Genomic DNA, 23,479 nt, shown 5'->3' with positions numbered 1-23,479 from the left:
AGTGTTTTTCTACAACTTTCACAGTCGCCAAGCACCTCCATTTGTTGTGATCATTAGACATTCGTTTGTATTTTCAATTTTCCTATGACATATAATATTATTGTTACCTTTTTTAATACATTTCATTCGATGTCTTCCAAATGTTAGGGCTTACAAGGAAAACAGGGTTCTGCCGGAGCAGTGGGTACACGGGTAAATATGAAGTCTGCATATATTAAAAAATTGTAATCACTGCTTTATCTATCAGATATTTGGAAAAATACAGATAGGTAAAGTAATTTTACATACACACTAAAACCCGTTTCTAGTAAGTTTAATTAGTCATAAATGAACTATACAGCATGGATTGCGCATTCGGCTTGGTCAATCTGGCTTACGTTGCTCAAGTTCGTCGTGTGTAATATATTTCTCAGAATTGTCTGCACTATTACCCCGCGATATCCTTGTTCTCTTTTAATAAAACATAATAATTTTGGTATATGTTTTGTTAATTTCCTTCTAAGATGCTGTAAATTTATTGAGAATATTGATGTTGATATCGATATTGATGATCTGGTGAGCATTCATTCTCTTTCAACAACAGGGTGCAACGGGCCAAACGGGATCCCCCGGCGCCCCGGGTATTCCAGGAGCTAAAGGAGGAACTGGCCGTGCAGGTTCTGCCGGGTATGATGGATATGCGGGTGATACTGGCGACAATGGGCCTCAGGGAGTGCCTGGACGAAATGGTGCGCAAGGAGAAGAAGGGGGGCCTGGTATGAGAGGGTCTAAAGGAGCCGTGGTGAGTTTTTTTACCATAAGAATCTATAGTCAGTTTTACTTATTTCACAAAAATATTTTGTCGTTTTTCTGTGTAATATTTGTAATTTCCTTTCTTGAGATGAGTATCGATGCAAGTCAATTCAAAAAAGTTATTTGTTATTTGTTTGAGTGCAAATTTCATTAAAACTCAAGGTTCAGCTTGTACGTCATTTATCATCACACCATAAAGCCTATAAGCCTATATAGCGAGTATATAGGAACCCTTCAACTGTACAACGTTCGTTGTAATTCGAGTTGCCTTCGAGTTACCTTATCTTCAGCCACGTAACAGTGTTGCGCGTATCAGTACTACGCGGTTTAATCAATGAGCAAAAAAGAAGTCAAAAGAATTTCAGATCTTTTTGAGCCTTACTGTTATCCTGTTCCACTGACGAAAGGAAAAAACGGCCATGTACTTTTAGTATTGAGTAAAGAGCGCTGTGCAGCCTCCCCTAACCAAGTCCGTTGTTTGTCCGTTTAACAGTGCCTCAGCTGATATTTCCTGTCGTTTAATGTCTTCACACATACTATGTTTTTTAAAAACCTAAATTCACCATCTTGTGATTACAGGGTGATTCAGGCGTAGCAGGTGAGCAAGGACGTCAGGGACAAATGGGAAAACAGGTAAAATAAAGAAAATAGGGTCTTCTTTCTTTTCTTTATAAAGTAAAACTAGAAGTAGTTATTTATTGCTTCAGTTGTGATGTGACGTCGATGTGACTTCAGTTTAGTGCAATGTAACTTCGCTTTGGGTGACGTGACGTGTCACTTCAGTTTGAGGGAGATAAAACCTTTTCGAAGTGGCTTGACTTTAGTTCTCGGCGTAATTGGGGGCGACTGAATCACAATTCCATTGTTGATGATTTTTTTGTTCAGTGTCCCTTGACCATTTGGTGTGTATAATTTTTTGTAGGGAACTCCTGGAGAGACGGGACCTTCTGGCGGAAGAGGAGGAATCGTAAGAGTATTTTCTTTACGCTCGACCTGAGTTTATTTATCTTATCGACCCCAAGTTGATGATGAATATATTGTCATATTGTCGCACTCATCTTTGAGGCTCGCGTAATTTTATACACAGGGTTCTGCTGGTGCTGTTGGTCAAACAGGATCACCCGGTAACAAAGGAAGCCAGGTAAATGACGATAATTTGAGGATACTAACCATTCAACATATGTGGCCAGTATCAGACCTGGTTTTCACTGCATGGTCTTGATGGGCCAGCTGCTATTAATCGGTAGCAACAACAACAACAAAAATAAACGCAGAGTTTGTCAGTAGATGTAATACTGCTGTCATCATTAAATATATAAGCTTTCATTCTAATTTGTTTTTGACAGGGAAACATGGGACTCCCTGGAAGCCGTGGTCCAACCGGTCCAACTGGAAAAAGGGTAAGTTAGAAAGGACAATTTCTTGGCTTTGTATAACAGTCTAACGTTACGACAAAATTGTGTTTTCAGGGTACTAATGGAGCGCAAGGGTCCCCCGGAAGGCAAGGGTATGAGGGATCAAGGGTAAGACGAAATTCAAAATCTCTTTACAGATCATATAAAAATGCACTTTTTAATTGATTAAATGTGAAACTTCCAAATGAACAACAAAATCTTGCTGTTTCGGCATTTTTAAATAGGGAGAGACTGGACCTCAAGGTGGGCGGGGACAAAGTGGTTCAACAGGAATGAAGGTAAATTTGTTTCTCCTTTTAAGACTTCTCACTCAGGTTTATTGATATATTATGCACATAAATTAAAAAAGCAGAATTTTTATGCTTCTTGAAGTTAAATAGTTCTTCCTTCATAAAGAAAAAAACGCTATTTTTTCCTCTCTGTCTATGTTGCAATGTACAGCGTATAGATAGCTGTTGAAACATTATTATACTTTTTAGTCTTGACTAAGAGAGCTAACCTAAGCCATTTTTGTTCATTCATTTTGTTATCCTTCAGGGAATTCGTGGCGACCGAGGTTCAAGGGGTCGTCGCGGTCAGCCTGGTAGTCAGGTAAAACCAGTCTGCAAGAGTTTCTATTCGACAATTAACTGACGAAAGAGTTAAACGATATAAATGTTTCTAGTTTTACTGTTTTAAAATTCACAACCAGCTTTTCTTTTCTTTGGATTTAATCCTTTTGCTTCTGTTGTATCGTTGTTGGTGTTGTGGTTTTTGTTATCGTTGTTGTTGGTGATAGATGAGTATCATTTTAAATTTCATATTTTGTGCGGGTGCATATTTGAGAAACTACGGTGTGTCTTACCAAATAGTTTTCAGAATAACAGGTTTCAAAAAGTGAACATTCATTCAGTATGATATAACTCGCAGTTATTTTTAACTTTATTTACTTTCCTTCAAGGGTGTACAAGGTCAAGCAGGAGCGCTAGGACTTCAAGGAGAGCAGGTGAGCAAGCAGACAAAGCTACAACTGAACTCCAGCTACTCGAAGCTATGTCCTAAAAGGACCCGAATGTTCTCAGTTTTATTATAAAAGCAATTGAAGAAACAGTTTAAAAAAACAGCTGACGCTTAAATGAGTCCCAATGACTCTTGCGATGCCCAAGCAAAAACGGGCTGACAGTGAGTTCCATTTGTGAAATGCCTCATGATAATAATGATGAAATGCCGGCATCGTGCTTCGGATAAACCAGTATATAACAATGTTGTAAGTGAAAAGCCGAATAATTGAAAAGCTAAATTATTGCTTGTTTCTCTCAGGGTGGACGAGGTCGGCCTGGCTTACAAGGATTAGCAGGAACTCCAGGCAGCCCAGTAAGTCATACAGTTTGTTTGTTTTTTGTCAAAAGCCACAGGACAGTCAATTAATACTTGATTAAATTAGCCTTTTTCCTCGGGTGTTGCGTCGGTTCCTAAAACTAAACAACTGCCATTTTCTGCGCTACATCCATCTCGGGATGGTGATACAATTTACTGTTATTATGATAACGATGATAATGTTAATAAGTACATTAACTGTTTTATAGGGTATGTTGGGAGAAACTGGCATCCAAGGTAACCAGGGAGAAAAGGTAAATGTTGTTTCATTCCATCGTGCTGAATATCGTGCGAAACCTGCTTGTGTTGATCCCGCTTAGAAAAGTACCTCATTAAAAACAGGAACTGTTATCGCTCGAAACGTCAGCTTCTGAAAACCAAAGGACTGTTTTTTTTTGTTTGTTGCTGTTGTTTGCATTTTATCTCAAACTCCCATTTGATAGTTAATAACATAACATAAACTTTATTTCAATTGTTCTCATGAGTCAAATAACATAGTGCAACAATTTTAAACTCATAAATAGTATCACATCTTATAACAAAACTCTGGTTAAAGGGCACGCGAGGAGCTGCTGGACGTCACGGCGTGCAAGGAGCAAAAGGAGAACAGGTATTCATAATTTATTTTTACCACACCATCTGAATTTCTTAGTGGACAATTTTCTGTTTTGTCTAATTTTCATTTTTTTGCTTGCTGCAGGGGGGAGCTGGACCAGTCGGGGATCGAGGAGAAACTGGAAGTCCTGGCGGAAAGGTAGTCTTTTATCGTAACTTATATTACGGTGTTAATAAGTTATCTGATACCTTTCTCCAGTTTGAGTCTGTATTTGGTGCTCTCCTTCTTCGTTACGTTTTCAAATCAGAGATTTAAATATGACATTTTGTTGGGTAAGAGAACCAAGTGCACAAACTATAGCAGATTAGAGAGTCCGTTCAATATAATATTTGATTAATTACTACTATATGCTAGGTACCCTGATAGAGAGGTTTTTGTTCACTTGTCATTTGTTCATTATAGGGAGAACAGGGAAAACCAGGAGACCAAGGAAGTCGAGGACAAGAGGGCAGCGAGGTTTGTTGCAAATCTTCCATTTTTGATTCTCTACTTAGTTTGGTATCGATAAAGTTAACCCAATTTGTCAGAAGACCATAGCAGTTTAAAGATTGCGAATTTGTGCGTGCTTGTTTCTATAGTAAATCACAGAAGTCAGTATATAATTTATATAAATAAATACCTAATGTTTGGATTCGCGGCAGTCGAGGTGCAAACAGATCAACGAATCATAGGCGTGAATTAGCTGTTTTCATTTATTTAAAAGTTATTAGCTTTCGGCAGCCAGTCTGCAGCTGTCCTCGACGAATTTTTTGTCCGTTGAAGACAGCAGACTGGCTGCCGAAAGCTAATAATTTCTAAACAAATGTTTACCAGAGAACGCCTTTTTACTGTTTTCATTTACTTGCGCTGCCTTATATTTGTGGTTAGTTTGACGGGTTAACTAAAAAATATAATCTGATAAGACCTTTCTTATACTTCGTGTAATCTCTGACTGTATATCCACAGGGAGCCCAGGGTGTGCGTGGTGCAAGTGGATCGGATGGAGAATCGGGAGATCCGGTAAGTTGAGCTGCTACATATTGTTACTACTCTTAGTAAATCGCCAAAGTATCAAGGATCCACAATTTTCTACGTAGCTGTCTCTACTACGTTGATCAACTATATTTCAAATTTATGCAGGGAGAGATTATCAAATGGAAAGGTCCGCAAGCAATTGAAAATTTAAGCAGCCATGGGTGCACTTGAAATGTTTCCGGTTTGCAGGTCGTTCTCAGCAAAGAACGGTCTGACCATGAGCAAAAAGTAAATTACGGAACTTTAAATCTCCTTTGAATTGCACCGGGAGCTCTCACACTAATGAGTTGAAATATTATTTTTAGGGGCCGGACGGCACTACAGGGGATCGTGGGTCAGTTGGTCATGCGGGATCAATGGTGAGTAAGAACTGTACGATGTAAGAATTTTATTTGTTGGAAAATGACTAATTACGTTGTTTGATTTATAGAGCAAAGGAAATGTAGGAAACGTTTAATGTTCCAAAAGGCCCTGTGCCAGTAGGGGCTAATTCTAAGATGTTTTTCTTGTTGTGCTTTTGCTTTCATTGTTTACGAAATAATTTTATGCTGAAATTGTGGCTTGCATTTTACTTGACAATCTTTTTTGAATTTGAAATTCATGGCTTGCGTTTCAAGGGTGCAAAAGGAAATGCGGGTGGAAATGGACGACCTGGCAAAAGGGTAAGAAGTTTCGTCCATATCAGTAGTGGAAGTACACAATTATCTCATTCGTGATTTATTAATTGCTTTTTCTTATAATAAGTAGCCGTCGTGCATGGAGCCTGTTACTTTAGAACTTTTTTTATAAAACGCTTCTTTTGATCCAGCTGTATCAGGAGAGAGTGGAAAGCGCGTTATTGATTTCTATGACGTCTATTCTAGTCTTCTGTGACTAATACCTCCTTATTACAGACAAAAAAAGGACGCCTTCGAAGGCAATTAATTTCAATTTTGACTCTTTTACTTCTTTGATGCAGCAAAAATGAAATGCTGCTCATGTCTTAGAAAAATAAATTCTCCTTTCAAAATTTCCAATTTTTGGCGAATGGAAACGCCCTTATAACACATTACCATGCCCTTTGTCTTATGTTCATCTTAAAGAATGGAACTATTGAGATTAGCAGGAAATATATCAAGTTAATTTAATAATCCGAATTACTAAATTTAAAAACTAGTGACCGGTTGAAAGATTCTATAATGTTGGAAAAATATATCTTCTACAAGATACCATTGAATCCTGTTTCTTAGTTGTTTTGTTTTTTTAGGGAATTCCTGGAACACCTGGACTACAAGGAATTTCTGGAGATCAGGTAAGTCATATGATTTGATGTCTCTACCTCAGAGAAGCTCGGAGTGAAGGAAGTTTCATTTTGAAAGAAACTCCTTGAGGACAACCATGCCCTCATTCAAATTTTGGAGACACGATTCTGACCAGTTTCAGTGCTGACTTCTGTGATCAACTTTAATATTGATTTCGTCTCGTAGGGAGCAGATGGGCGTCCTGGTGAACTAGGAGACGAGGGCAAATCTGGTCCGTCCGTAAGTACTGACATGACAATTGGAAGACTTGAAAGTTCATACCTGTTTATAATTAGCTGATAAGGTCGAAAAACCTGTACATCCCAATTACAAAGTCGGCTACAAACGAATGTAGAAAATTTGTTTCATAACTTTTTTTTCGCCAAAACAAACCTTACCGGAACACGAGACAAATACGGGCAATGGAATTATATTCAAATTCCTTTTTAAACGGAAAAGATCAAGACGAGACCTATTTTTTTGAGGATGTAAATCACATAAGTTGGTCACTGTCAGTAGAGATGGCTGTCAAATGCGTTGTAAGATATTTACGGAATACAGTTGAACATGGTGTTTATCTTAAAAGGTCTATTCTTATTCCCTAAGAGGTATAGTTCAGAAGACGTAATAATCCCCTATAATAACAAAATCGTATATAGGTGTATTTTCTATAATTCATTGATAGTTTGTTGATAAACTCACTCACTAAACCTTGTTCATACACTGTACCTCTGCGTTTATTAACATTCTTTCATTATTAAGATATTCTGCATTATTTTCTAGGGACGGCAAGGACCAACTGGTCAAGCTGGAGACCAAGGGAATCAGGGACAAATGGTAGTAACACGTGGAAACTTTAAATACATAAATTACAATATAAAGAGAGGAAGCCACACCAGCTGTAGCTGGTTTTCATGCGGGTCCTCTATCGTGGTCGAATTGGAATTTGGAAGTGTTGGTTCTTGTGGAGGGGAGAAAACCAGAGAACCCAGAGAAAAACCCTCGGAGCAAGGACGAGAACCAAAAACAAACTCAACCCACATATGACGCCGGGTCTGGGAATCGAACCCGGTTCACATTGGTGGGAGGCGAGCACTCTCTGACCGCTGCGCTATCCCCGCTAACCCCCTTACCTGGTGTTACAAAATTTATGTTCATTTCCGTCCCTACTCAGAAACAGAACAGAACGTCAAACCAAAACTGTTCTATTTTGAAGAGACTTACATGTAAAACGTTTCTTTTTTCCAAACTAAACACAAGTCTATTCTTTCGCTCGTCTTGTCGTCCGAATGTAGTGTATGCATCTGAATCAGTGTGAGTGAGTTTGATGTTTGATCATGATTAAGAGTAATGCCCTACTGTAATTCCCAGGGACCTGTGGGACCTACGGGAACAGCGGGACCACCAGGAACTAAAGGAGAAATGGTAAGAAACGACACTCGACAAATTAATGAATTGTTTTCGTTTTAGTTTAGTTTATGCATATATTAGAAAACTGTCTTTCGGCGTAAAGATATGACGTGAATCTTTTTCATGTTACGTTTCAAGTTCAAAAGAGCTACCTTTAATAACACGTTTTTAATTTTTTATATTTTATTTAAGGGAGAAGCGGGATCAACAGGTCGTCGTGGACGCATGGGCAGCGATGGAAACTCGGTAGGAAAACTTACACTTTAACATGCTGAAACGTTCTATGTCTTTTATGGTTACTATAAGCAAATTAAACGCACTATGCCACGGAAACTCCCTAAACGTTTAGACTGGTTAAAACAGGGGTTGGCACCTACTTGTTGTTCAGGCATGTTTTTCCGCACTATACGGTATACTAAACTTTTTGAAATGATGCTTTTCCAAGGAAGTTTAATTTATGACACCTCTAATATCGTAATAAAAGGGATAGCCCAAAATTTAAAAATCCGATTATTTTTGTCTGCAGGGAACCAACGGTAATACAGGAGAACCAGGAATGGCAGGAGACTTGGGCGTGAAGGTATTTGTTGTTTTTTTTGTTGTTGTTGTTGTTTTTTGTTTCGTTTGCTTTTCTTTCTATGATTTTCAGAACTTTAAAAGGCTACCTACAAACTCGAGAATTACTTCATAGCGGATAATGAAAAATAACGTGTAAAACTGAATTGTTAAACACGACAAATACTTTATAAATTTTGCAAAACGTTTGTTGTCAGAGTTATCACATTTCGTCTAAAAAGTGAATTTGTTTGTTAAATTTTTAAGCAAATGCCGTCTTGTAACATCACCGTAAATCATCTCCTGCGAAGAACGAACTTGTGTGTACCGAGTACCTACGCTACTTTACAAATCAGAGTTTTAGACTCCGATCAGCGGTTATAAAGTATGTTCATGGGACGCTCATAAGTGCACCACTGGATCAAGCTGTTGTTTCTGTGTGAGTTGTAAAAACATATCCGAAATGAGGTAGAGTAACTTGTATCGTTACGCCCAGGCTCATATAAAAAAAAGTGGCTCCACGTTGAGCTTATAGTGTAGGTATAGCTACGTGGATGTTACCTGGTTACATGGATGAACATGCTTTCCGTTCTGTTTTATCATAGGGAGATGTTGGTGACAGAGGAGTAGGCGGACTACCAGGAACTAATGGAGACCCAGTACGTAACATGTTCTCATCGCTCACTTGCAGTCGTAAGCTATTCTGATATTTGGTTATCCGTTTTGTAAGAGCTAGTTTAAATTTCAATATTTTACCTTTCAGGGTTCCCGTGGTGATCCTGGACTTATGGGCCAATCCGGTTTCGTTGGTGCTACTGTAAGTATTGTACACTTAGTGTCTTTTTTTATTGTTTTACTTGAAAGGTTGCCTTGCGCATTCTGGTTCATTCAGTTTTGTTTTTATCTTCTAGGGTGGTCCTGGTCCCACAGGAAATCCAGGTGCTGTCGGCGTCCCTGGGGAAAAGGCGAGTATTGACTAATCTTACACAGCAACAATGGCTTGATGGTTGGTTTATGATTATTTATGTTTGTTTATGTGTTCATTCCCAGGGCGCTCCAGGCGAAAGTGGACCAGGAGGCGGACCGGGAGGGACTGGAGCTGAGGTACTTGGAGTAACTTTAAATGGCGACATATGTTTGCTCTGTGCTTCCCTGAACAAGTTAAAGAAACCTTAGTTTTTATGTAAAAAAAATCGTAAAGCTAGTAACCAGGTTAAATTAAAATACCTTAGGCTTGAGTTCCAGCTACAACTTTTCTTTCAAAGAAAACTTCACAACGCAGAAGGTGCCATTTGCTCTACGTAACGATATCCTGCCGTCCCAAATTAGTGCCCAGTCTCCCCGTGGTGTCAGCCATGCAATAGCCAAAAACTAACAAGCCCTTTTTTATTGTCAAAGGGATCTGTTGGCGAGAGAGGCGCAAAGGGATTTCAAGGAGATCGCGGAGAAGAGGTTATTTATTTTGTTTGTTAATTCATGATGTGTGTTGTATTGCTCATAGTGTATTGTTACTGCCTGAAATGTTATCTACGAAGTTGCATTGTTTTTAAAGTTTCTCTTTCTTGTTTTTGTTTCAGGGCACTACTGGTCAGCGTGGACCGGTGGGAGGAATGGGAACTACAGGGCCACCGGTAAGATAACGGCAAAAATTTGTGAAAAATAACAAGACACTGATTGTAACAAAGTACATTGTTTAAGTCTCATTTAACGTTTAGATGTGCTCCTGTGAAATCGGCAGATGTTGTTTAAAAACTACGCATAATGTATAATTTGAATTTTTGTCTGCTGGTTGAAATATGTTTAGTCAGAATCTGTAGCAGAAACATTGCGGTACTAATGTATTCTTTATGTATTTCTTTAAAGGGACCTGCTGGAAATGAAGGTAGCGGTGGTGTGTCGGGCCGACCAGGAAGAAAGGTAATCTGTAGTTATTAAGGCACCATGCCACGGACAGTGCAACGTGAAAGACAAAGCCTTTTTTCAAGTTTGTTGTTCGTTATCTGTATTAATCTTCGACAGTCATAATTATCCTTGTTCAGTAGAATTCTATTACTATACTAGTGCAAAAGCTGCAATCTAATTGGCTGAGCTATCGCACATTATCAGCCATTAGCGTGCAGTGGCTGAAGGTTGTCTACAAAATAGCGACATTTTCTCGTTTCTTCGAAGTTTCGAGGGAAGGTTTAGAAATATCACTGAATTATTCTACCTCCGGAAGACTAGAAGAAGGACACTCTCCGTTACGCGACTTTTTAACGTCAAAATTGTTGAATGAACTGCTGCAAGTTTCATATGATCAATACAGTTTAGTTCGCTTGTGATTTCGCTAACGCGTGAGGTTTACTACCTCATATCTAGAGAAATGATTGGAAATCACATTATTTGAAGGAAAAAAGTTAGAATTATTACTAAGACGATTAGGTTATACGGCCTCTGGCCTCATCAACTTTCACCTCATAGAGTTCAGTAACGACTCTTTCGTAGCACATCCAAAGAAATACTTTTTTTTTCCTTTTTTTCATTTCCATTGGTAAACAGGGTGCGACTGGAGAAATAGGAATACCTGGAGGAAGAGGACCCGGAGGATCTGCGGTAAGAAAACACATTGTTTTAACTCTCTATCACTGGTCTTCTTCGAGTACTTTGAGCAATTCAGGCTCTACTTCACATCTCTGGTGTGAGGTTCGCGCAGTTCTACAGTCATTTCTTTCATCTACCTCTGCACGGACTTCTTTCTTAGGCGAGCAGTCGTCAGAGCTGTACTCAAAAGGGTGGGTAAATTAATCGCTGATCGAAAATATATTTAGAAAAATGAATGTCTTTCTTCCACAGGGACTTAATGGCCGGCCCGGAGAGCCCGGTGAAGTGGGAACAGCTGGAGTAACGGTAGCACGGATTTTTTGTTGAATTTGTTTATCATAAGATAAGATAAGATTTTGTTTGCCTCTCCAATGAAAATGGTTTTTCAGGTTCATATTACAATGAAATGATAAAAATGTACAGTTAAAATAAAAAATCATTCTAATTATTATAAAAGACTACACTTAAATTAGGGTTCGATGTATCCATAAAATTCTTCCAAGCGCGAAGTTTTATAGCAGCCTTTTATATCATGCTATGTCTTACGATTATGATTAAGACCACTGGAAAGTACGCCTGGGATTTTTAGTCGGTAGCGAAGAAAGAAGAAAAAGACAAGCATAAATGGTCATAAATGTAACTTTTTTAATTAACAGCATCATTGATATAAAGGTATTTAACCTTACTTTTTTGTTTCAGGGTGGGGAGGGAGTGGCAGGTTCTGCCGGACCCGCGGGAGCTCCAGGAATGCGGGTAAGAAAAGAGTTATTCAGGCAAAGACAGTTATGGCCCTTGTGAAGTAATGCTTGTCGATGAGCGTATAACTTGATTGCATTTTTTTTCCACAGGGAAACGTCGGGCGTACGGGATCGCGGGGAGCAGTTGGTAATGACGGAGCAAAGGTAAATATAAACCTCCTGTATTGTCTTATAGTTCGTTCGTAGTAAGCAAAAACATTGGCCACTATCGGTTTTTTATACAATAGCTTAAATTTTATGAAAAGACATTTATGCGACTTATATTTCAATCTTAATCCTAGGGAGAGATCGGAGAGGCTGGTAATGATGGTAAGGACGGACAAGACGGACAAACGGTAAGTGGCCATGGTAGCGATTTACACATGGTTGTTTAGCTAATTTCAATATTCCAGAATATTAAATACCTACTGTTTTGACTCAGTATATAAGGCTAACAAATTCAGATTCAAATTTAACATTGTAACTGACCATGACAGACGTTTCTGTCAAAACATGTCTTTTTTCCTTAAAATCACCACGAACCTGATTTTATCAAGATCTTTTGGAAAAAATGTACAACTGGTTTTTAAGATGTCCGCCATAAAAATTAGGTCTGACGAACTCGACCTACTTTACAAGATTACCATTTCTTTAATTTTTTCACAACTTGACAAGATTACCGAAATTTGGCAATTTTAAAAGGGATGTGGTCCTGATGTAGCGTCAAATTGTAAACACGAATTCTTGGTTTTCACGTGACGTCATCAAAATTCTAAATCCAGAATCGCGAGCCCCCTGACTTTTTATACTTCACTAGCTATTAGACGTCCTTAATATATATCTTATTGAAGGTTTTCAGCTCGATAACATGCACCGTCTTTAAGAAATAACATTTTGAATTTCGGAGTTTTGCGCCACACGACATCAGAATGGCCGCCTGAAGGCTGTCACGTATGCTTAAAAAAAATGCCTCATCCTGTCAATTTTTACGATCTGAACAATTGAGGCTTTACAAGAAGTGTTTATATGAATGTTTACGTGTTTACGAAGGTGAACTGACCGCGTTTTATAAGCAGCAAGTGAATGCCAGATGTTTTCATTGATTTCCGCGTACGGCCATCTTGGTGCCCCTCCACAGGGGCTCCAACATGGCGTTTCCATACTGTGCTCTCTAAATTTGTGTTAAACATTATGACGGATAACTCGAGTACGGAATACCGTACAGACCTGAGACTTGGACACGTAGACTATCTTGTTATCTTCTACAACTTGTAATATTCTTGATTTGTTTAACTCAAAAGCTTTGGATTTATTTGTTGCAGCGCGTGACAGCTATCGTTACTTGCGTGACAGTGAAAACCAGCAATATAAACTAAAAATGCATGTGCATCCGCTAAGGGAATGTCCATTTAGAGAATGTAAAAAACAAACTGTTGATTACAGGGCACCGAAGGAGTTCTAAGCAAGGTAGCAAGCGGTAATCCTGGCCGCGCTGGAGCTGTCGGTAGAGTTCAAAATACTACACGTTTTGAAACATTTCAGTGTACGAGCTTACTGTACGGCATTCCTGTTGGACGCGTTATACTTTGCAACTGAATAGTCTTTGTCGATATTTTTATTTTTCCATTGTTCGGCCAATCAAGTGCCGATTTAGCCTGGGAAGGGGAGAAGTCTAAGCAGCTTTTTTCCGAGGAAAATTGAAAGTTTTGAGCCAATAACTAAGTTATTAAGTGATGGACGGACGGACAGTCTTTCTTTTCTTATTAAGCCTAGTTATATTTCTCATTAGGGAGAGGCAGGTGAAGCCGGTGAAACTGGAGATCAAGGAATCCAGGGTCCTAAGGTGAAATAACAGCAGATAGTGTAGTTTGGTTTGTTAACAATTGTCTACTGCTGGATATTGGTGGCGTTATCTACCCATCCACCCCTGAACAACGTTGTCCACGCTGGTTTTCCACTCGGTAAACAACCGTGTCCCAGGGTCGTAACCAGGTATATGGGATCAGGGATCACAGCCTTGGGATCAGGGATCACAGCCTTGGGATCGGGATCACAGCCTCGGGATCGGGATCATGGACCCGGGATCCCGGGTCACAAGTCATGGGATCCGGATCGGCCAATCAGATCGGATCAGAATGGAATCAAGGATCAAATGTTGCCACATTTTAGGGATCAGGAATCAAAATTTAGAGCTAAAATTTGGGATCAGTGATGAAAAAATATACCTGGTTACGACCCTGGTGTCCAGCAAGAAACTCTTTAACTAGTTGATCTTGTTCTTTCTTTTCATTTCTCAGGGGGAATTTGGAAGCATGGGAGAACAAGGCCCTCAAGGATCTCAAGGAATTCACGGCCTTGCAGGGCTGAAAGGCATGCCAGGTGACGATGGACTTAGTGGTGATGACGTAAGTTTCCTTGTTACGTATACTTTCTCACGACATAAACGAGTATAAGATATGCCGTGTTACTGTATTATTTATTAAGATAAGCTGATAAGAATCTACTAATACCCATACATTTCCTGCTTTCTGATCCATTAGAATGGAAAGAAGCTATCGGATGCGTTTTTTGTCTAGACTGTCCACAGCCCTCTATGTTATCGTGATTTTCGATCGATGAGAGCGCGGTGAGAACGGCGAGAGAACTGGACGCCAGTGCAAAAAAACGGAAGAAGCAAGGGGGTGGGGGTGGGGGCTTCCCGCTTCCCGCCCCCTCGCTTCATTTGCTTTCTTGGGTTGAAAAATCGAGAGGCTGTGGACAGTCTATTTTTGTCGTTCTATTGGTATTGCATTCTTAGTTTCGATCAGTTGTGAATACCTGATTTGGTGATAATTGCTACTTTGTTTTTGAACTGTTGTTGAACTGTCTATGTCGTCGATGTTATTGTTGTTGTTGTTGCTATCAACTACACTAGAAAGATAGGTGGAAAACGTTTAGGAAGTTATTGTTATTGTTTTTTTTTTCTTAGGGAAGTACTGGCCTCGATGGTCCGCGAGGAATAACCGGGAATCCTGGAGAAATTGTACGTAAACATATAACCAAACTATCCTAACCAAAAGAAAGATAACAGGAAACTAAGAGCGTCCGAAACCCTGACTGTTACAATCTCCATAGAAACCCTCTAGTGCAAATTGGATTTGGCCCTGTCCGGGGACGTTAGCGTTATACACACTAGTGATCATGATATTTGGGAAAATTTTCCCGCTGGTGCAAATCAAGCAAAAACACAGAAAACATCGTTTATGAGGTTTTTGAGAGATCATCTGTTTTCCTTCACATCATCAAACAAATTTCTTAACAAAACACCAAAGGTAATAAAAATCCAAGCTCTATTTGTGACTTTGTTTGTCTGCAGGGTGAGACAGGGGGTGCTGGAGATGTTGGATCTGGTGGACAGCAAGGACAAAAAGTAATCATTACACTAAGTAAAATTAAACAGGTTTCTGTACGTTATCGTCAGCATTTTCTTGCCTTGATAGTAATAAATAAGAGTATCATAATTTATTTCTAATTAACTTATTGTTTTTGCTTGTCTGTTGTAAGGGCGAGAAAGGTGTACAGGGAGAACCTGGACCCCAAGGACATCCAGGACTAAAGGTGATCCTGCATTTTTTTTGTTAAAGGAAATTCACGTGTTTGGTTCAAATGCACATAAGCGAACAAGAAGAAGAATCATTAAAATCATTAGCCGTATTCTTAAAAGGTATGCTTCGACTTAACGATTGTGGTCATATAACGGAGGCAAACCAATTCATAATCTAAGTAAAATTTGCTGGTCAGTAAAACGCGATTCTGATTGTCAGCCAACCTTCTAATTTCAACACGAAAAGATAACTTTTCACGCTCTTATCTTCTTGTGTCGAGTTACGGTAGCTATGTTCGCTGGACGAGAAAACGCGAAAGCAGAGTAAACATCAAATTAGTTCCTACTTCCATTGTACGAAATCTATGATAAGCCCATAAATTGAATTAACTGTGAGACATTAATTTTTGTTTTGGAATCAACAGGGTCAACAAGGCGACTTTGGTCCCGCGGGGGCAAGAGGCGATGAAGGAGCACAGGTAAGTAACAGTAGGGTCTACTACAGTATGTGCCTTGAGGGAAGTGGATACTCCCAATTTAAGTCAAAAAGGAGAAAGATTTAAGAGAAGAGGTACCAAGATGTTTAGTTGCATCAAAACTGACACGTGAAGTACTTTGAAATATGAACGCTCAGAGTAAACAAGGAAGCAAGAGCTGCGTAAATAGATGACCATATCACAACGACAACTAAAGAAAAATTTATACATCCATAACAGCCGGGAAATTACCATTGAGAAAATTTCAGTGTAACATAAACAGATAGATAGTATCCACAAATCCTTCAAATTGACTATCTGGGAGCAACTAAGTACGAGGTTGACTATTGGTTACTTTTTGCTCGTTTCCAGGGATCAGACGGAGCAAGAGGACTGGCCGGGCAGGCTGGGGACCAGGGTCAAGAGGTTTGAACAAGAAAGTTGGTCTTTTGCTCTTTGCGGTTTCTTCTCTCTGCTTGACAGCACTATCGTGTCAAAAATAGATTCGATTAACCCTTTAATTCAAACGATTAGTCAGCATTTCACTCTCTGTATGAATGATTGCAACATAAAGGTGTGGCGAGCAGGGACAACTTACAACTGATATTTAGTTGTCTCGAGATTTTTTCGACAAATTTTCACTGTACGAAGACAACCCCCTATCCGAAACAGTGTCCATTTTAGTAAATTAATTATAATTGCTTTTATTTTTCGATCTTTAGGGTGGAACTGGACCAGATGGTGTTTTAGGATCAAAGGTAAATACTGTAATATTCAAACAAAATCAACTGCAAAACTGACTTTTTAAAATAAATTCATCAACTTCTATCTGACTTAAGTAATTTGTTCTTTTTTATTTTTTTGGTTTTTTTTTTTTTTTTTGCCCCTTCTTTCACTGGGGAGTTGAGTGGGAAGGTCTACTAATATTGATTAATTTATTATAAGTTTCAAAACATTTTCTGACAACCCACTGTATAGTGAGACGTTACATGGTGGTATCACTGTTAACTTTATTTCTTTTTTCTTTTTCAAGGGTGATCGTGGAAGACAGGTAATTTTACCCTAAGCTTGTTTTAGCCTTCTGTTGAAGGAATGCCGTCTTTTGACAGTTTTGATATGTTTTTGATAATCTTAAATCTTCACGTTCTGTTTATTCAAACTAATTTCGTTTTTTAACCACACCTGTAGGGCCTTGAAGGATTGCGGGTAAGTCTGTAAAAATCTCACAAAACCATTTTTAGTTAAATAGCGTAGTCTTTGAATAGACCGCAATCACACATATATTCCAGACTTCCTTCGCAAAGCGATCGGCCGGCAATTGTCTGTCCCTGACAAGTACAGTAGTTTTGTTCGTAATGTTGTAGCTTTCCAACAAATAGGCTATGATAAGTCCCTTATATTTCTCACGGTCAGTCGAGTGATAGAGCAAAGGAGCGCGGGGGTAAAATGAGGACTACTCGTAGTGTAATGACAAAAGGATAGAATCATGGATTATTTTAAACATGCGTTTCGTTTTCCATACAGGGTGATGCAGGAGTCGCCGGACCTCCTGGCCCACCGGTAAGAGGTCAACAACTTGCTTAAAATACCCGAATTTTCCAATAACGGCTCTTTACGATCAATTCTAGCTGTTTACGAACTAGCCTGCGAGCGGGCTCACGTATGGGAGTACACGCGGAGTGGAGTGGCGAAACCGAGCCGGCGAGTCGCCAACTCATCCTCTCGGCTTCTCCGCTCGCGCGCATCATTGTTCCAAAACGAGAGCCTGCTCCATGGCTATTCACGAAGCGAGGAGAATATTTTTAAATGCACGCTTGTTTTATTCAAGTAATAATATTGTTGCGTACCAATAAAACGTTCTACATAGAATTACTTGAAACGTTTTAAACTTCTTCTCATATGTTTTAATTTCAGGCAACGCTTGGAGCTTTGTTGGTAAGAGTTCACTTGCTTTCAAAACGCGTCACTTTCTTATCTACACGTTTAATACAGTAGACACCTAGAGCTAGTAGATATTTTGGATACATTTCCATATTTTACCTAACAAAACACTGCACCGTTTCTTTCAGAGGACATCGGGTTATGGTGGGATTGGGCAGCTGGCTGAGACACCACGTGACCCGCCAGTCACCGCTGAGAAAGCAGGGACGGTGAACCTTTATAGGAGTCAACAAACAGTAAGTCGAAATGATTACTGCACTTTGCTTTAGTTCTCGCTGTACGTTTAGAAAATAAAATTAAAAAAGAATAAAAAAGTATGCTTCACAACTTATGTGTAGTGCAACCAGTGGATGAACTGGGTTTTTTTTATGCTCTTCTTTCTATTCTTATGCTCTTTCTTTTGTTCTCTGAAAACTGAGAACAAAATTGATTAGACAAAAACAAACAACTTTCTGATTTGCTTTCTCCTATCATCTATCTAATATTTTCATTCCAAACAGGACGAAGAAGTAGAAGAAGAACAAGAAATAGATCCGGTGAGCTTAGTCTCCACGATTGGTAACAGAATACCAGTATAGGAAAGACGTTCTTTATAATGTATCAGTGTTGTGAACAGTGTTTTACAGTGTGAAGCTCGGTTCATTTATCTGCAGCATTTTGTTATTTTCTAGCTATCGACTGTTGTTACCCTAGTGAGAGACAGACTTACACTGTATAGACAGCCAAACGGCACCAAGAATTTCCCAGCCAGGACCTGTAAAGACCTGTATATGTCATATCCAGACCTACCAAGTGGTATGATATGCCCCGGATATACCTATACCACAAATTATTCTTTGCATTGTCAGAAAGAGAGAAACAAGTCACGCGCCAAAAGTACAGCTATGATAAAATACTATAATGTGAAAGACCAATCATATTTACACCTTTTAATAATGTAGTACGGGCTAGTGCGTCTCAGTTTGGCCAGAACTTGCGTGCACTTGCGTGAACTTGCGTTCACTTTGGTCGAGATCAAATTAACACGCAAGTCAACGCAAGCAGCAAGTTTTTCACCGTTTGGCCACCCAACGCAAGTCAACGCCAGTCTTGCTGTTTACTTCAAGTGATGAACTGCAGCGTGCGCAGTAGCCCTGAAATGGCTTTTTTGACAACTTGCGTGCACTTGCGAGTAAACTTGCGAGTCCGTTTGGCAACCCAGCGCAAGCTTGTACGCAAGTTCAACTTGCGATTACTTGCGTTACCGTTTGGCCAGGGCTTCAGTTCTATAAACGAGCTGTCTTATCGAGCGCTAGGCCTTTTAATATTTACCTAATTAATCAAACAATGATTTGAGTCACCTGATGGGTATCGACTCTTTTTCCGGGCTCGGTGCCATTTATGAATGACTTTTTGTAGCCCCCCGAAGTGATGGAAATATCTGACCGCTAATTTTTATCTATTTAGGTTTCTATTGGATTGATCCTAATGATGGTATTCCGGATGACGCCATTAGAGTCCATTGCGATCATTTTACTCATTCGTCGTGTCTGTATCCTCAAAACAAAACTGAGGTAATGAGACACAACGGTTTGTTTGTTTGTTTGTTTAATTAATTGTTATGTTTTTAGTACTTTCATTACTTTATTGGGGACGCCGTGGCCTAATGGACCTAAGGAGCTCTCAGAGGGCTAGCGCGCTGGCTTCCCAGGGGGGGTACTCCGACTTGTAAATGACGGGGATGATCGAATGAAGGCAAAACTCAGGACCCAAAAAAATCCCTAAGTCTTTTGACATTACCCAAAAAAATCCCTGGACCAAAAATAACCTCTAAAAAATTCCTTGTCAAATTACCCCTAAATTGCCAGGAGGGGCAATAACGTTTGTGTTTGATTATTCATCATATCATAAATACGCCAAGGCCGTGCCACGGCACTTTAGTTTGTTTTTTTTACCCTAAAAGATCCCCTATTTGAATCAAGTCACCCAAAAAAATACTTGCCAAATCTTCTTACCCAAAAAAATCCCAGAATCGAAAATTTCAAACCCAAAAAAATCCTTCGATCATCCCCGTCATTTACAAGCCGGAGTACCCCCCCTGGGGCTGGCTTCCTTATCGAACAGTCCGGATCGCCGGGCAAGATGCTTTACTCTCACAGTATCTCTATTCGTCCAGGGGCCGGGTTGTTCGAAAGACGATTAACGCTAACCCAGGATTAAAAGATGATCAAGATTTTAATTTCTCTTGTTTTTAAGGGTTTCCCAAAGCTAATATTTTGTTAAGTTTGAGATTGGTCCATGTCAAAACTGTGGGACAGGAAATATTAACAGAAAACCTCAACGAAATTACATAAAATTGAAATCAAATTTCACGCTAATCCTGGATTAGCTTAATCGTGCTTTGAACAACCGGGCCGGCAGATGTATAAATGGGTACCGGCGAATCAAATGCTGAGGGTAACTCTGCAATGGGCTAGCTATAGCATCCCATTCAGGGACGAGTAAAAATACTCCTAGTCGTTTAATAAAACCGGGATAAGCTATGGCAGTATGGGCCACTTGGCCAAATGCAAACGTTACCACCTCTACCTAAACGGGTGAAACGTTTATTTATTTTTAGCCTTTCAGAACAGAAAAGAAGAAGTGGTACACTGGTCAAGACGGATACAAATGGTTGGGAGAAGATTTGAACATTCTAAAAAATGTGAGTGATCATTGTTTCAGGTGCAAAAGACAATAACAGGCAACAGACCCGCCAAGTTGAGCATATAACATCAAAAAACGTTTTGGAAGAAAAAAACTTCTCTTGGAAAATCTCAGCTGTAGTTGTCGACAGCGGGTGGACTTTCGTCATATGGTTCTTATTTTGTATTTTAAAATGCTTTGCTGTATGAATGATACAACAAAGCAATGATAATCAACATTTAGCAGAGCAATGTTAAATACCGATGCTAGTTTGATTAGTCCAATTTAACTGACTAACGCTGATCTACTAAGAATTCTTTTAGGCGTACTTAGATGTATTCCCTGTTTTATAGATTGAATACGTTGCTGAAACAAGCCAGTTAGAATTCCTCCGCTTGCTGAGTGATCGCGCTAAGCAGAGGATCAAGTACAACTGCAAAGACTCGGTGGCTTGGAGCGATGAAAAGAACGAATTTTCCAAGTCCATTAAGATCAAGGCTAATAATGGCGTTGAAATGCACGCTGAATCTTCAAACAAATTTAAACCCAAGCTCATTTTGGATGACTGTTCGGTGAGTGCAAGTTTGTTTTAATTTGCGATGCAGCTACAAAGTAAAATAAAATGCGGGAATTTCGTAGCGAACGCCGCAAAAATCACCAACTAGCCAGTCAGGAGTCCTGACTGGCGATCTACCCCGCCTCTTCGCACCTCCCGTTATCACGATTTTTTTCTTTCTGCGTGTTCAACGATCGAAGAAAAATACGAGAAAATTAAGGGCTGTGAACAGTCTGACCGGGAAACTGAAAGAGCTTAAACTTCACGCTAAGCACACGACCGTCGTTCTATCCATTTTTGTGGATGTATTATTGTGCATGAATGAGTTTATAATTAAAATTTAATTTCGTATTTCTGCAGGTGAAAGATGGTAAATGGCACCACACGGTCCTGGAGGTGGACACACCCAAACCTTACCGTCTTCCCATACTCGACATAGCAGCTTATGACATCGGAGACAGCGGCGAAGAGTTCGGAATAGAAATTGAACGTCTGTGCTTTTCCTAGCAAAGAACGTTATACAAACACCGCTTCTTTCCGTTAGTGCTATTCGAAAGTAATAGATAAAGCTCTGCCGTTAACATAATATACAAGTCCTACTCAGGTTATAGTAGAAAGAGGATATAATAGAAAATAATGGTTTATTAAAGTATTGTGGACAAGTATAATAATGTTGACTCTGTTTTCTTGCGGTTGTAAAACAAAACAAAATTTTGAAGTTCGTACGTTTATTACCCTATCTTCCGTTAAGTGGTCGCGAGAACTGAGGTGTTCCTCAGCCATAAAAGAAATTCTCCACCATAATCACCATAATGAGGATGGATTGTTGGTAATTATCAACTGATTTGCTTTCAGTGAAATAGAATATGACGTCATATGGTTAGACCTATAGTAGTGCTTCGTTAGGCAAAACTGAGTCATATGAAAATCTTAAATAATGTCGGGCAGGAAATTTAGATTAGCATGCAAATTACATTTATATTTATGTCGTTCGGTTGGCCTGTTAAACAAGGTTCGCACACCCACCTCCATGTTGATTTAGCAATAACTTCATTACCGCTAGGATTCTCGGCCCAGTAGGATAGTCTGATTCTATTCTGAAAAAATTGGCAACAACTGCGTAGCGTCTTGTACGAGATGAAATAACATAATTAAAATTGTTATTGACGCTAGAAGTTTCGGTACACCGAAACTTCTATGATTTTATCCTGAGCCTGGAGCAGTGGAAAGGCAATCAACTGCGCAAACAAGGGTAAAGATGCTATGGTTAGTTTATTGGTTCTTATATGATCTACGGTTGCCGAAACAGATCAATTCCTAGGTTGCCACCCTGCCCCAGTAGTTTCTATTTCCAGGTTGCCCGAATTCTCCACTATGCAGAGAGGCACAGTAAGAGTCAACCGTCTTGTGCAGAACACAACACAATGACCCCAGTCTCAAATTAACAGCCTGTTACATAATTCAACAGGCCAACTACAAGACTACTATTCCCCTAAATCCGATTGATATCAAAACGCGGGGCAGGGGAGGAAATCCCATATGAAAGAGACTGGGATGCTTGTTGGAAAATTTGAACCATCTGGGCGCATTCTCGTCCCCATAGCCCTTTGGTTTCTCTTGGCCGGCTTGGCACGAGAAATCGAAAGGCTCTAGGGACATAGGTTTTTTGAGAATGAATTCGAATTTTTTTGATTGGCTGTTTGGAAAAAAGAATTCCTAAACGGAAGTCGAAAACGTAACGACTCTCATACTTTCTTTTGAAACGTCATAACTGCATACATGAAGACCGGAAGTCCTAGAATCTAGGACTGAAAATCCTGTGTCCCCAGAGCCCTTCGTTTTCTCGTGCCAAGGCCCAGCAGGCTAAGAGAACCGAAAGGGCTATGGGGACGAGAATGATCTGGGCGTGGCTCCAACTAGTACAATAAATGGCACGCGATGCATGCAGAAGCGATGGCGTTCACAAGGGGTCTTACATAATTTTGAGGAAAACTTAAAGTAAATAATAGTAGCTGACACCTTGTGTGTCGAAAAGAATGTTATCCAACTGCAGCTTACATTTTTTTAACATAAGAAGCAATGTTAGTGATTGTATAAATAGTATAGTCCGAGCATCTGATGGAATTCAAATAAATGCAGTTGTTCTTAATTCACAGACCAAGGATGCAAATAATACATTTTCTTCATAGATTTGCTCAATTGAACAACAGTAATACTTTATTTTATATTTTTATTGTTTATTTAGATTTCCCTATGTTGGCTCAACAAAGATTGCGTTATACTGCAGTGTGATATCACGGATAAACGACATACGATATGCGCAAACAAGCTTTTAAGGTCAAACGGTCTCTTGCTCACAGCGGCCCTTTGTATTTTAAGAATTGGAAATTTCTGTCTACTCAATCTAATAGAATGCATCATATATAATAAGTCTCTTTCGTTCATACATTGTAGTGTTCCATTCTAAATGCACAGAAGTATTTTGCTTTTGTGTTTTACGCGGC

At 39.4% G+C, this 23,479-nt stretch overlaps 1 protein-coding gene across 1 annotated transcript in view; it reads left to right on the top strand.

Moving 5' to 3' along the window:
• The window catches only part of LOC144661320 (uncharacterized), a 29,107-nt gene extending 7,461 nt beyond the window's left edge, over window positions 1-21,646 (top strand). Inside the window, exons 13-68 of the mRNA XM_078522045.1 lie at window positions 148-192; window positions 584-781; window positions 1,372-1,425; window positions 1,715-1,759; window positions 1,880-1,933; window positions 2,139-2,192; window positions 2,262-2,315; window positions 2,432-2,485; window positions 2,745-2,798; window positions 3,148-3,192; window positions 3,507-3,560; window positions 3,773-3,817; window positions 4,120-4,173; window positions 4,264-4,317; window positions 4,582-4,635; window positions 5,125-5,178; window positions 5,499-5,552; window positions 5,811-5,855; window positions 6,440-6,484; window positions 6,660-6,713; window positions 7,257-7,310; window positions 7,845-7,898; window positions 8,076-8,129; window positions 8,410-8,463; window positions 9,044-9,097; window positions 9,202-9,255; window positions 9,350-9,403; window positions 9,489-9,542; window positions 9,837-9,890; window positions 10,016-10,069; window positions 10,302-10,355; window positions 10,977-11,030; window positions 11,271-11,324; window positions 11,718-11,771; window positions 11,867-11,920; window positions 12,058-12,111; window positions 13,199-13,264; window positions 13,551-13,598; window positions 14,053-14,160; window positions 14,724-14,777; window positions 15,111-15,164; window positions 15,299-15,352; window positions 15,764-15,817; window positions 16,187-16,240; window positions 16,537-16,572; window positions 16,848-16,865; window positions 17,003-17,020; window positions 17,339-17,374; window positions 17,729-17,749; window positions 17,884-17,991; window positions 18,256-18,291; window positions 18,427-18,550; window positions 19,202-19,308; window positions 20,355-20,438; window positions 20,773-20,991; window positions 21,336-21,646. Of these exons, the coding sequence (XP_078378171.1) occupies window positions 148-192; window positions 584-781; window positions 1,372-1,425; window positions 1,715-1,759; window positions 1,880-1,933; window positions 2,139-2,192; window positions 2,262-2,315; window positions 2,432-2,485; window positions 2,745-2,798; window positions 3,148-3,192; window positions 3,507-3,560; window positions 3,773-3,817; window positions 4,120-4,173; window positions 4,264-4,317; window positions 4,582-4,635; window positions 5,125-5,178; window positions 5,499-5,552; window positions 5,811-5,855; window positions 6,440-6,484; window positions 6,660-6,713; window positions 7,257-7,310; window positions 7,845-7,898; window positions 8,076-8,129; window positions 8,410-8,463; window positions 9,044-9,097; window positions 9,202-9,255; window positions 9,350-9,403; window positions 9,489-9,542; window positions 9,837-9,890; window positions 10,016-10,069; window positions 10,302-10,355; window positions 10,977-11,030; window positions 11,271-11,324; window positions 11,718-11,771; window positions 11,867-11,920; window positions 12,058-12,111; window positions 13,199-13,264; window positions 13,551-13,598; window positions 14,053-14,160; window positions 14,724-14,777; window positions 15,111-15,164; window positions 15,299-15,352; window positions 15,764-15,817; window positions 16,187-16,240; window positions 16,537-16,572; window positions 16,848-16,865; window positions 17,003-17,020; window positions 17,339-17,374; window positions 17,729-17,749; window positions 17,884-17,991; window positions 18,256-18,291; window positions 18,427-18,550; window positions 19,202-19,308; window positions 20,355-20,438; window positions 20,773-20,991; window positions 21,336-21,482 (3,480 nt within the window). The 3' untranslated portion in view covers window positions 21,483-21,646. The remainder of the gene's footprint in view (window positions 1-147; window positions 193-583; window positions 782-1,371; window positions 1,426-1,714; window positions 1,760-1,879; window positions 1,934-2,138; window positions 2,193-2,261; window positions 2,316-2,431; window positions 2,486-2,744; window positions 2,799-3,147; window positions 3,193-3,506; window positions 3,561-3,772; window positions 3,818-4,119; window positions 4,174-4,263; window positions 4,318-4,581; window positions 4,636-5,124; window positions 5,179-5,498; window positions 5,553-5,810; window positions 5,856-6,439; window positions 6,485-6,659; window positions 6,714-7,256; window positions 7,311-7,844; window positions 7,899-8,075; window positions 8,130-8,409; window positions 8,464-9,043; window positions 9,098-9,201; window positions 9,256-9,349; window positions 9,404-9,488; window positions 9,543-9,836; window positions 9,891-10,015; window positions 10,070-10,301; window positions 10,356-10,976; window positions 11,031-11,270; window positions 11,325-11,717; window positions 11,772-11,866; window positions 11,921-12,057; window positions 12,112-13,198; window positions 13,265-13,550; window positions 13,599-14,052; window positions 14,161-14,723; window positions 14,778-15,110; window positions 15,165-15,298; window positions 15,353-15,763; window positions 15,818-16,186; window positions 16,241-16,536; window positions 16,573-16,847; window positions 16,866-17,002; window positions 17,021-17,338; window positions 17,375-17,728; window positions 17,750-17,883; window positions 17,992-18,255; window positions 18,292-18,426; window positions 18,551-19,201; window positions 19,309-20,354; window positions 20,439-20,772; window positions 20,992-21,335) is intronic.
• The last annotated feature ends 1,833 nt before the right edge of the window (window positions 21,647-23,479 follow it).

The sequence above is a fragment of the Oculina patagonica genome, chromosome 7, assembly GCF_052425735.1.
Source record: "Oculina patagonica isolate OP01 chromosome 7, crgOcupat, whole genome shotgun sequence".
In the NCBI taxonomy this organism is placed as follows: Eukaryota; Metazoa; Cnidaria; class Anthozoa; order Scleractinia; family Oculinidae; genus Oculina; species Oculina patagonica.
The sequence above is the reverse complement of the archived record's forward strand: the minus strand, read 5'-3'. Positions and strand labels throughout refer to the sequence as shown.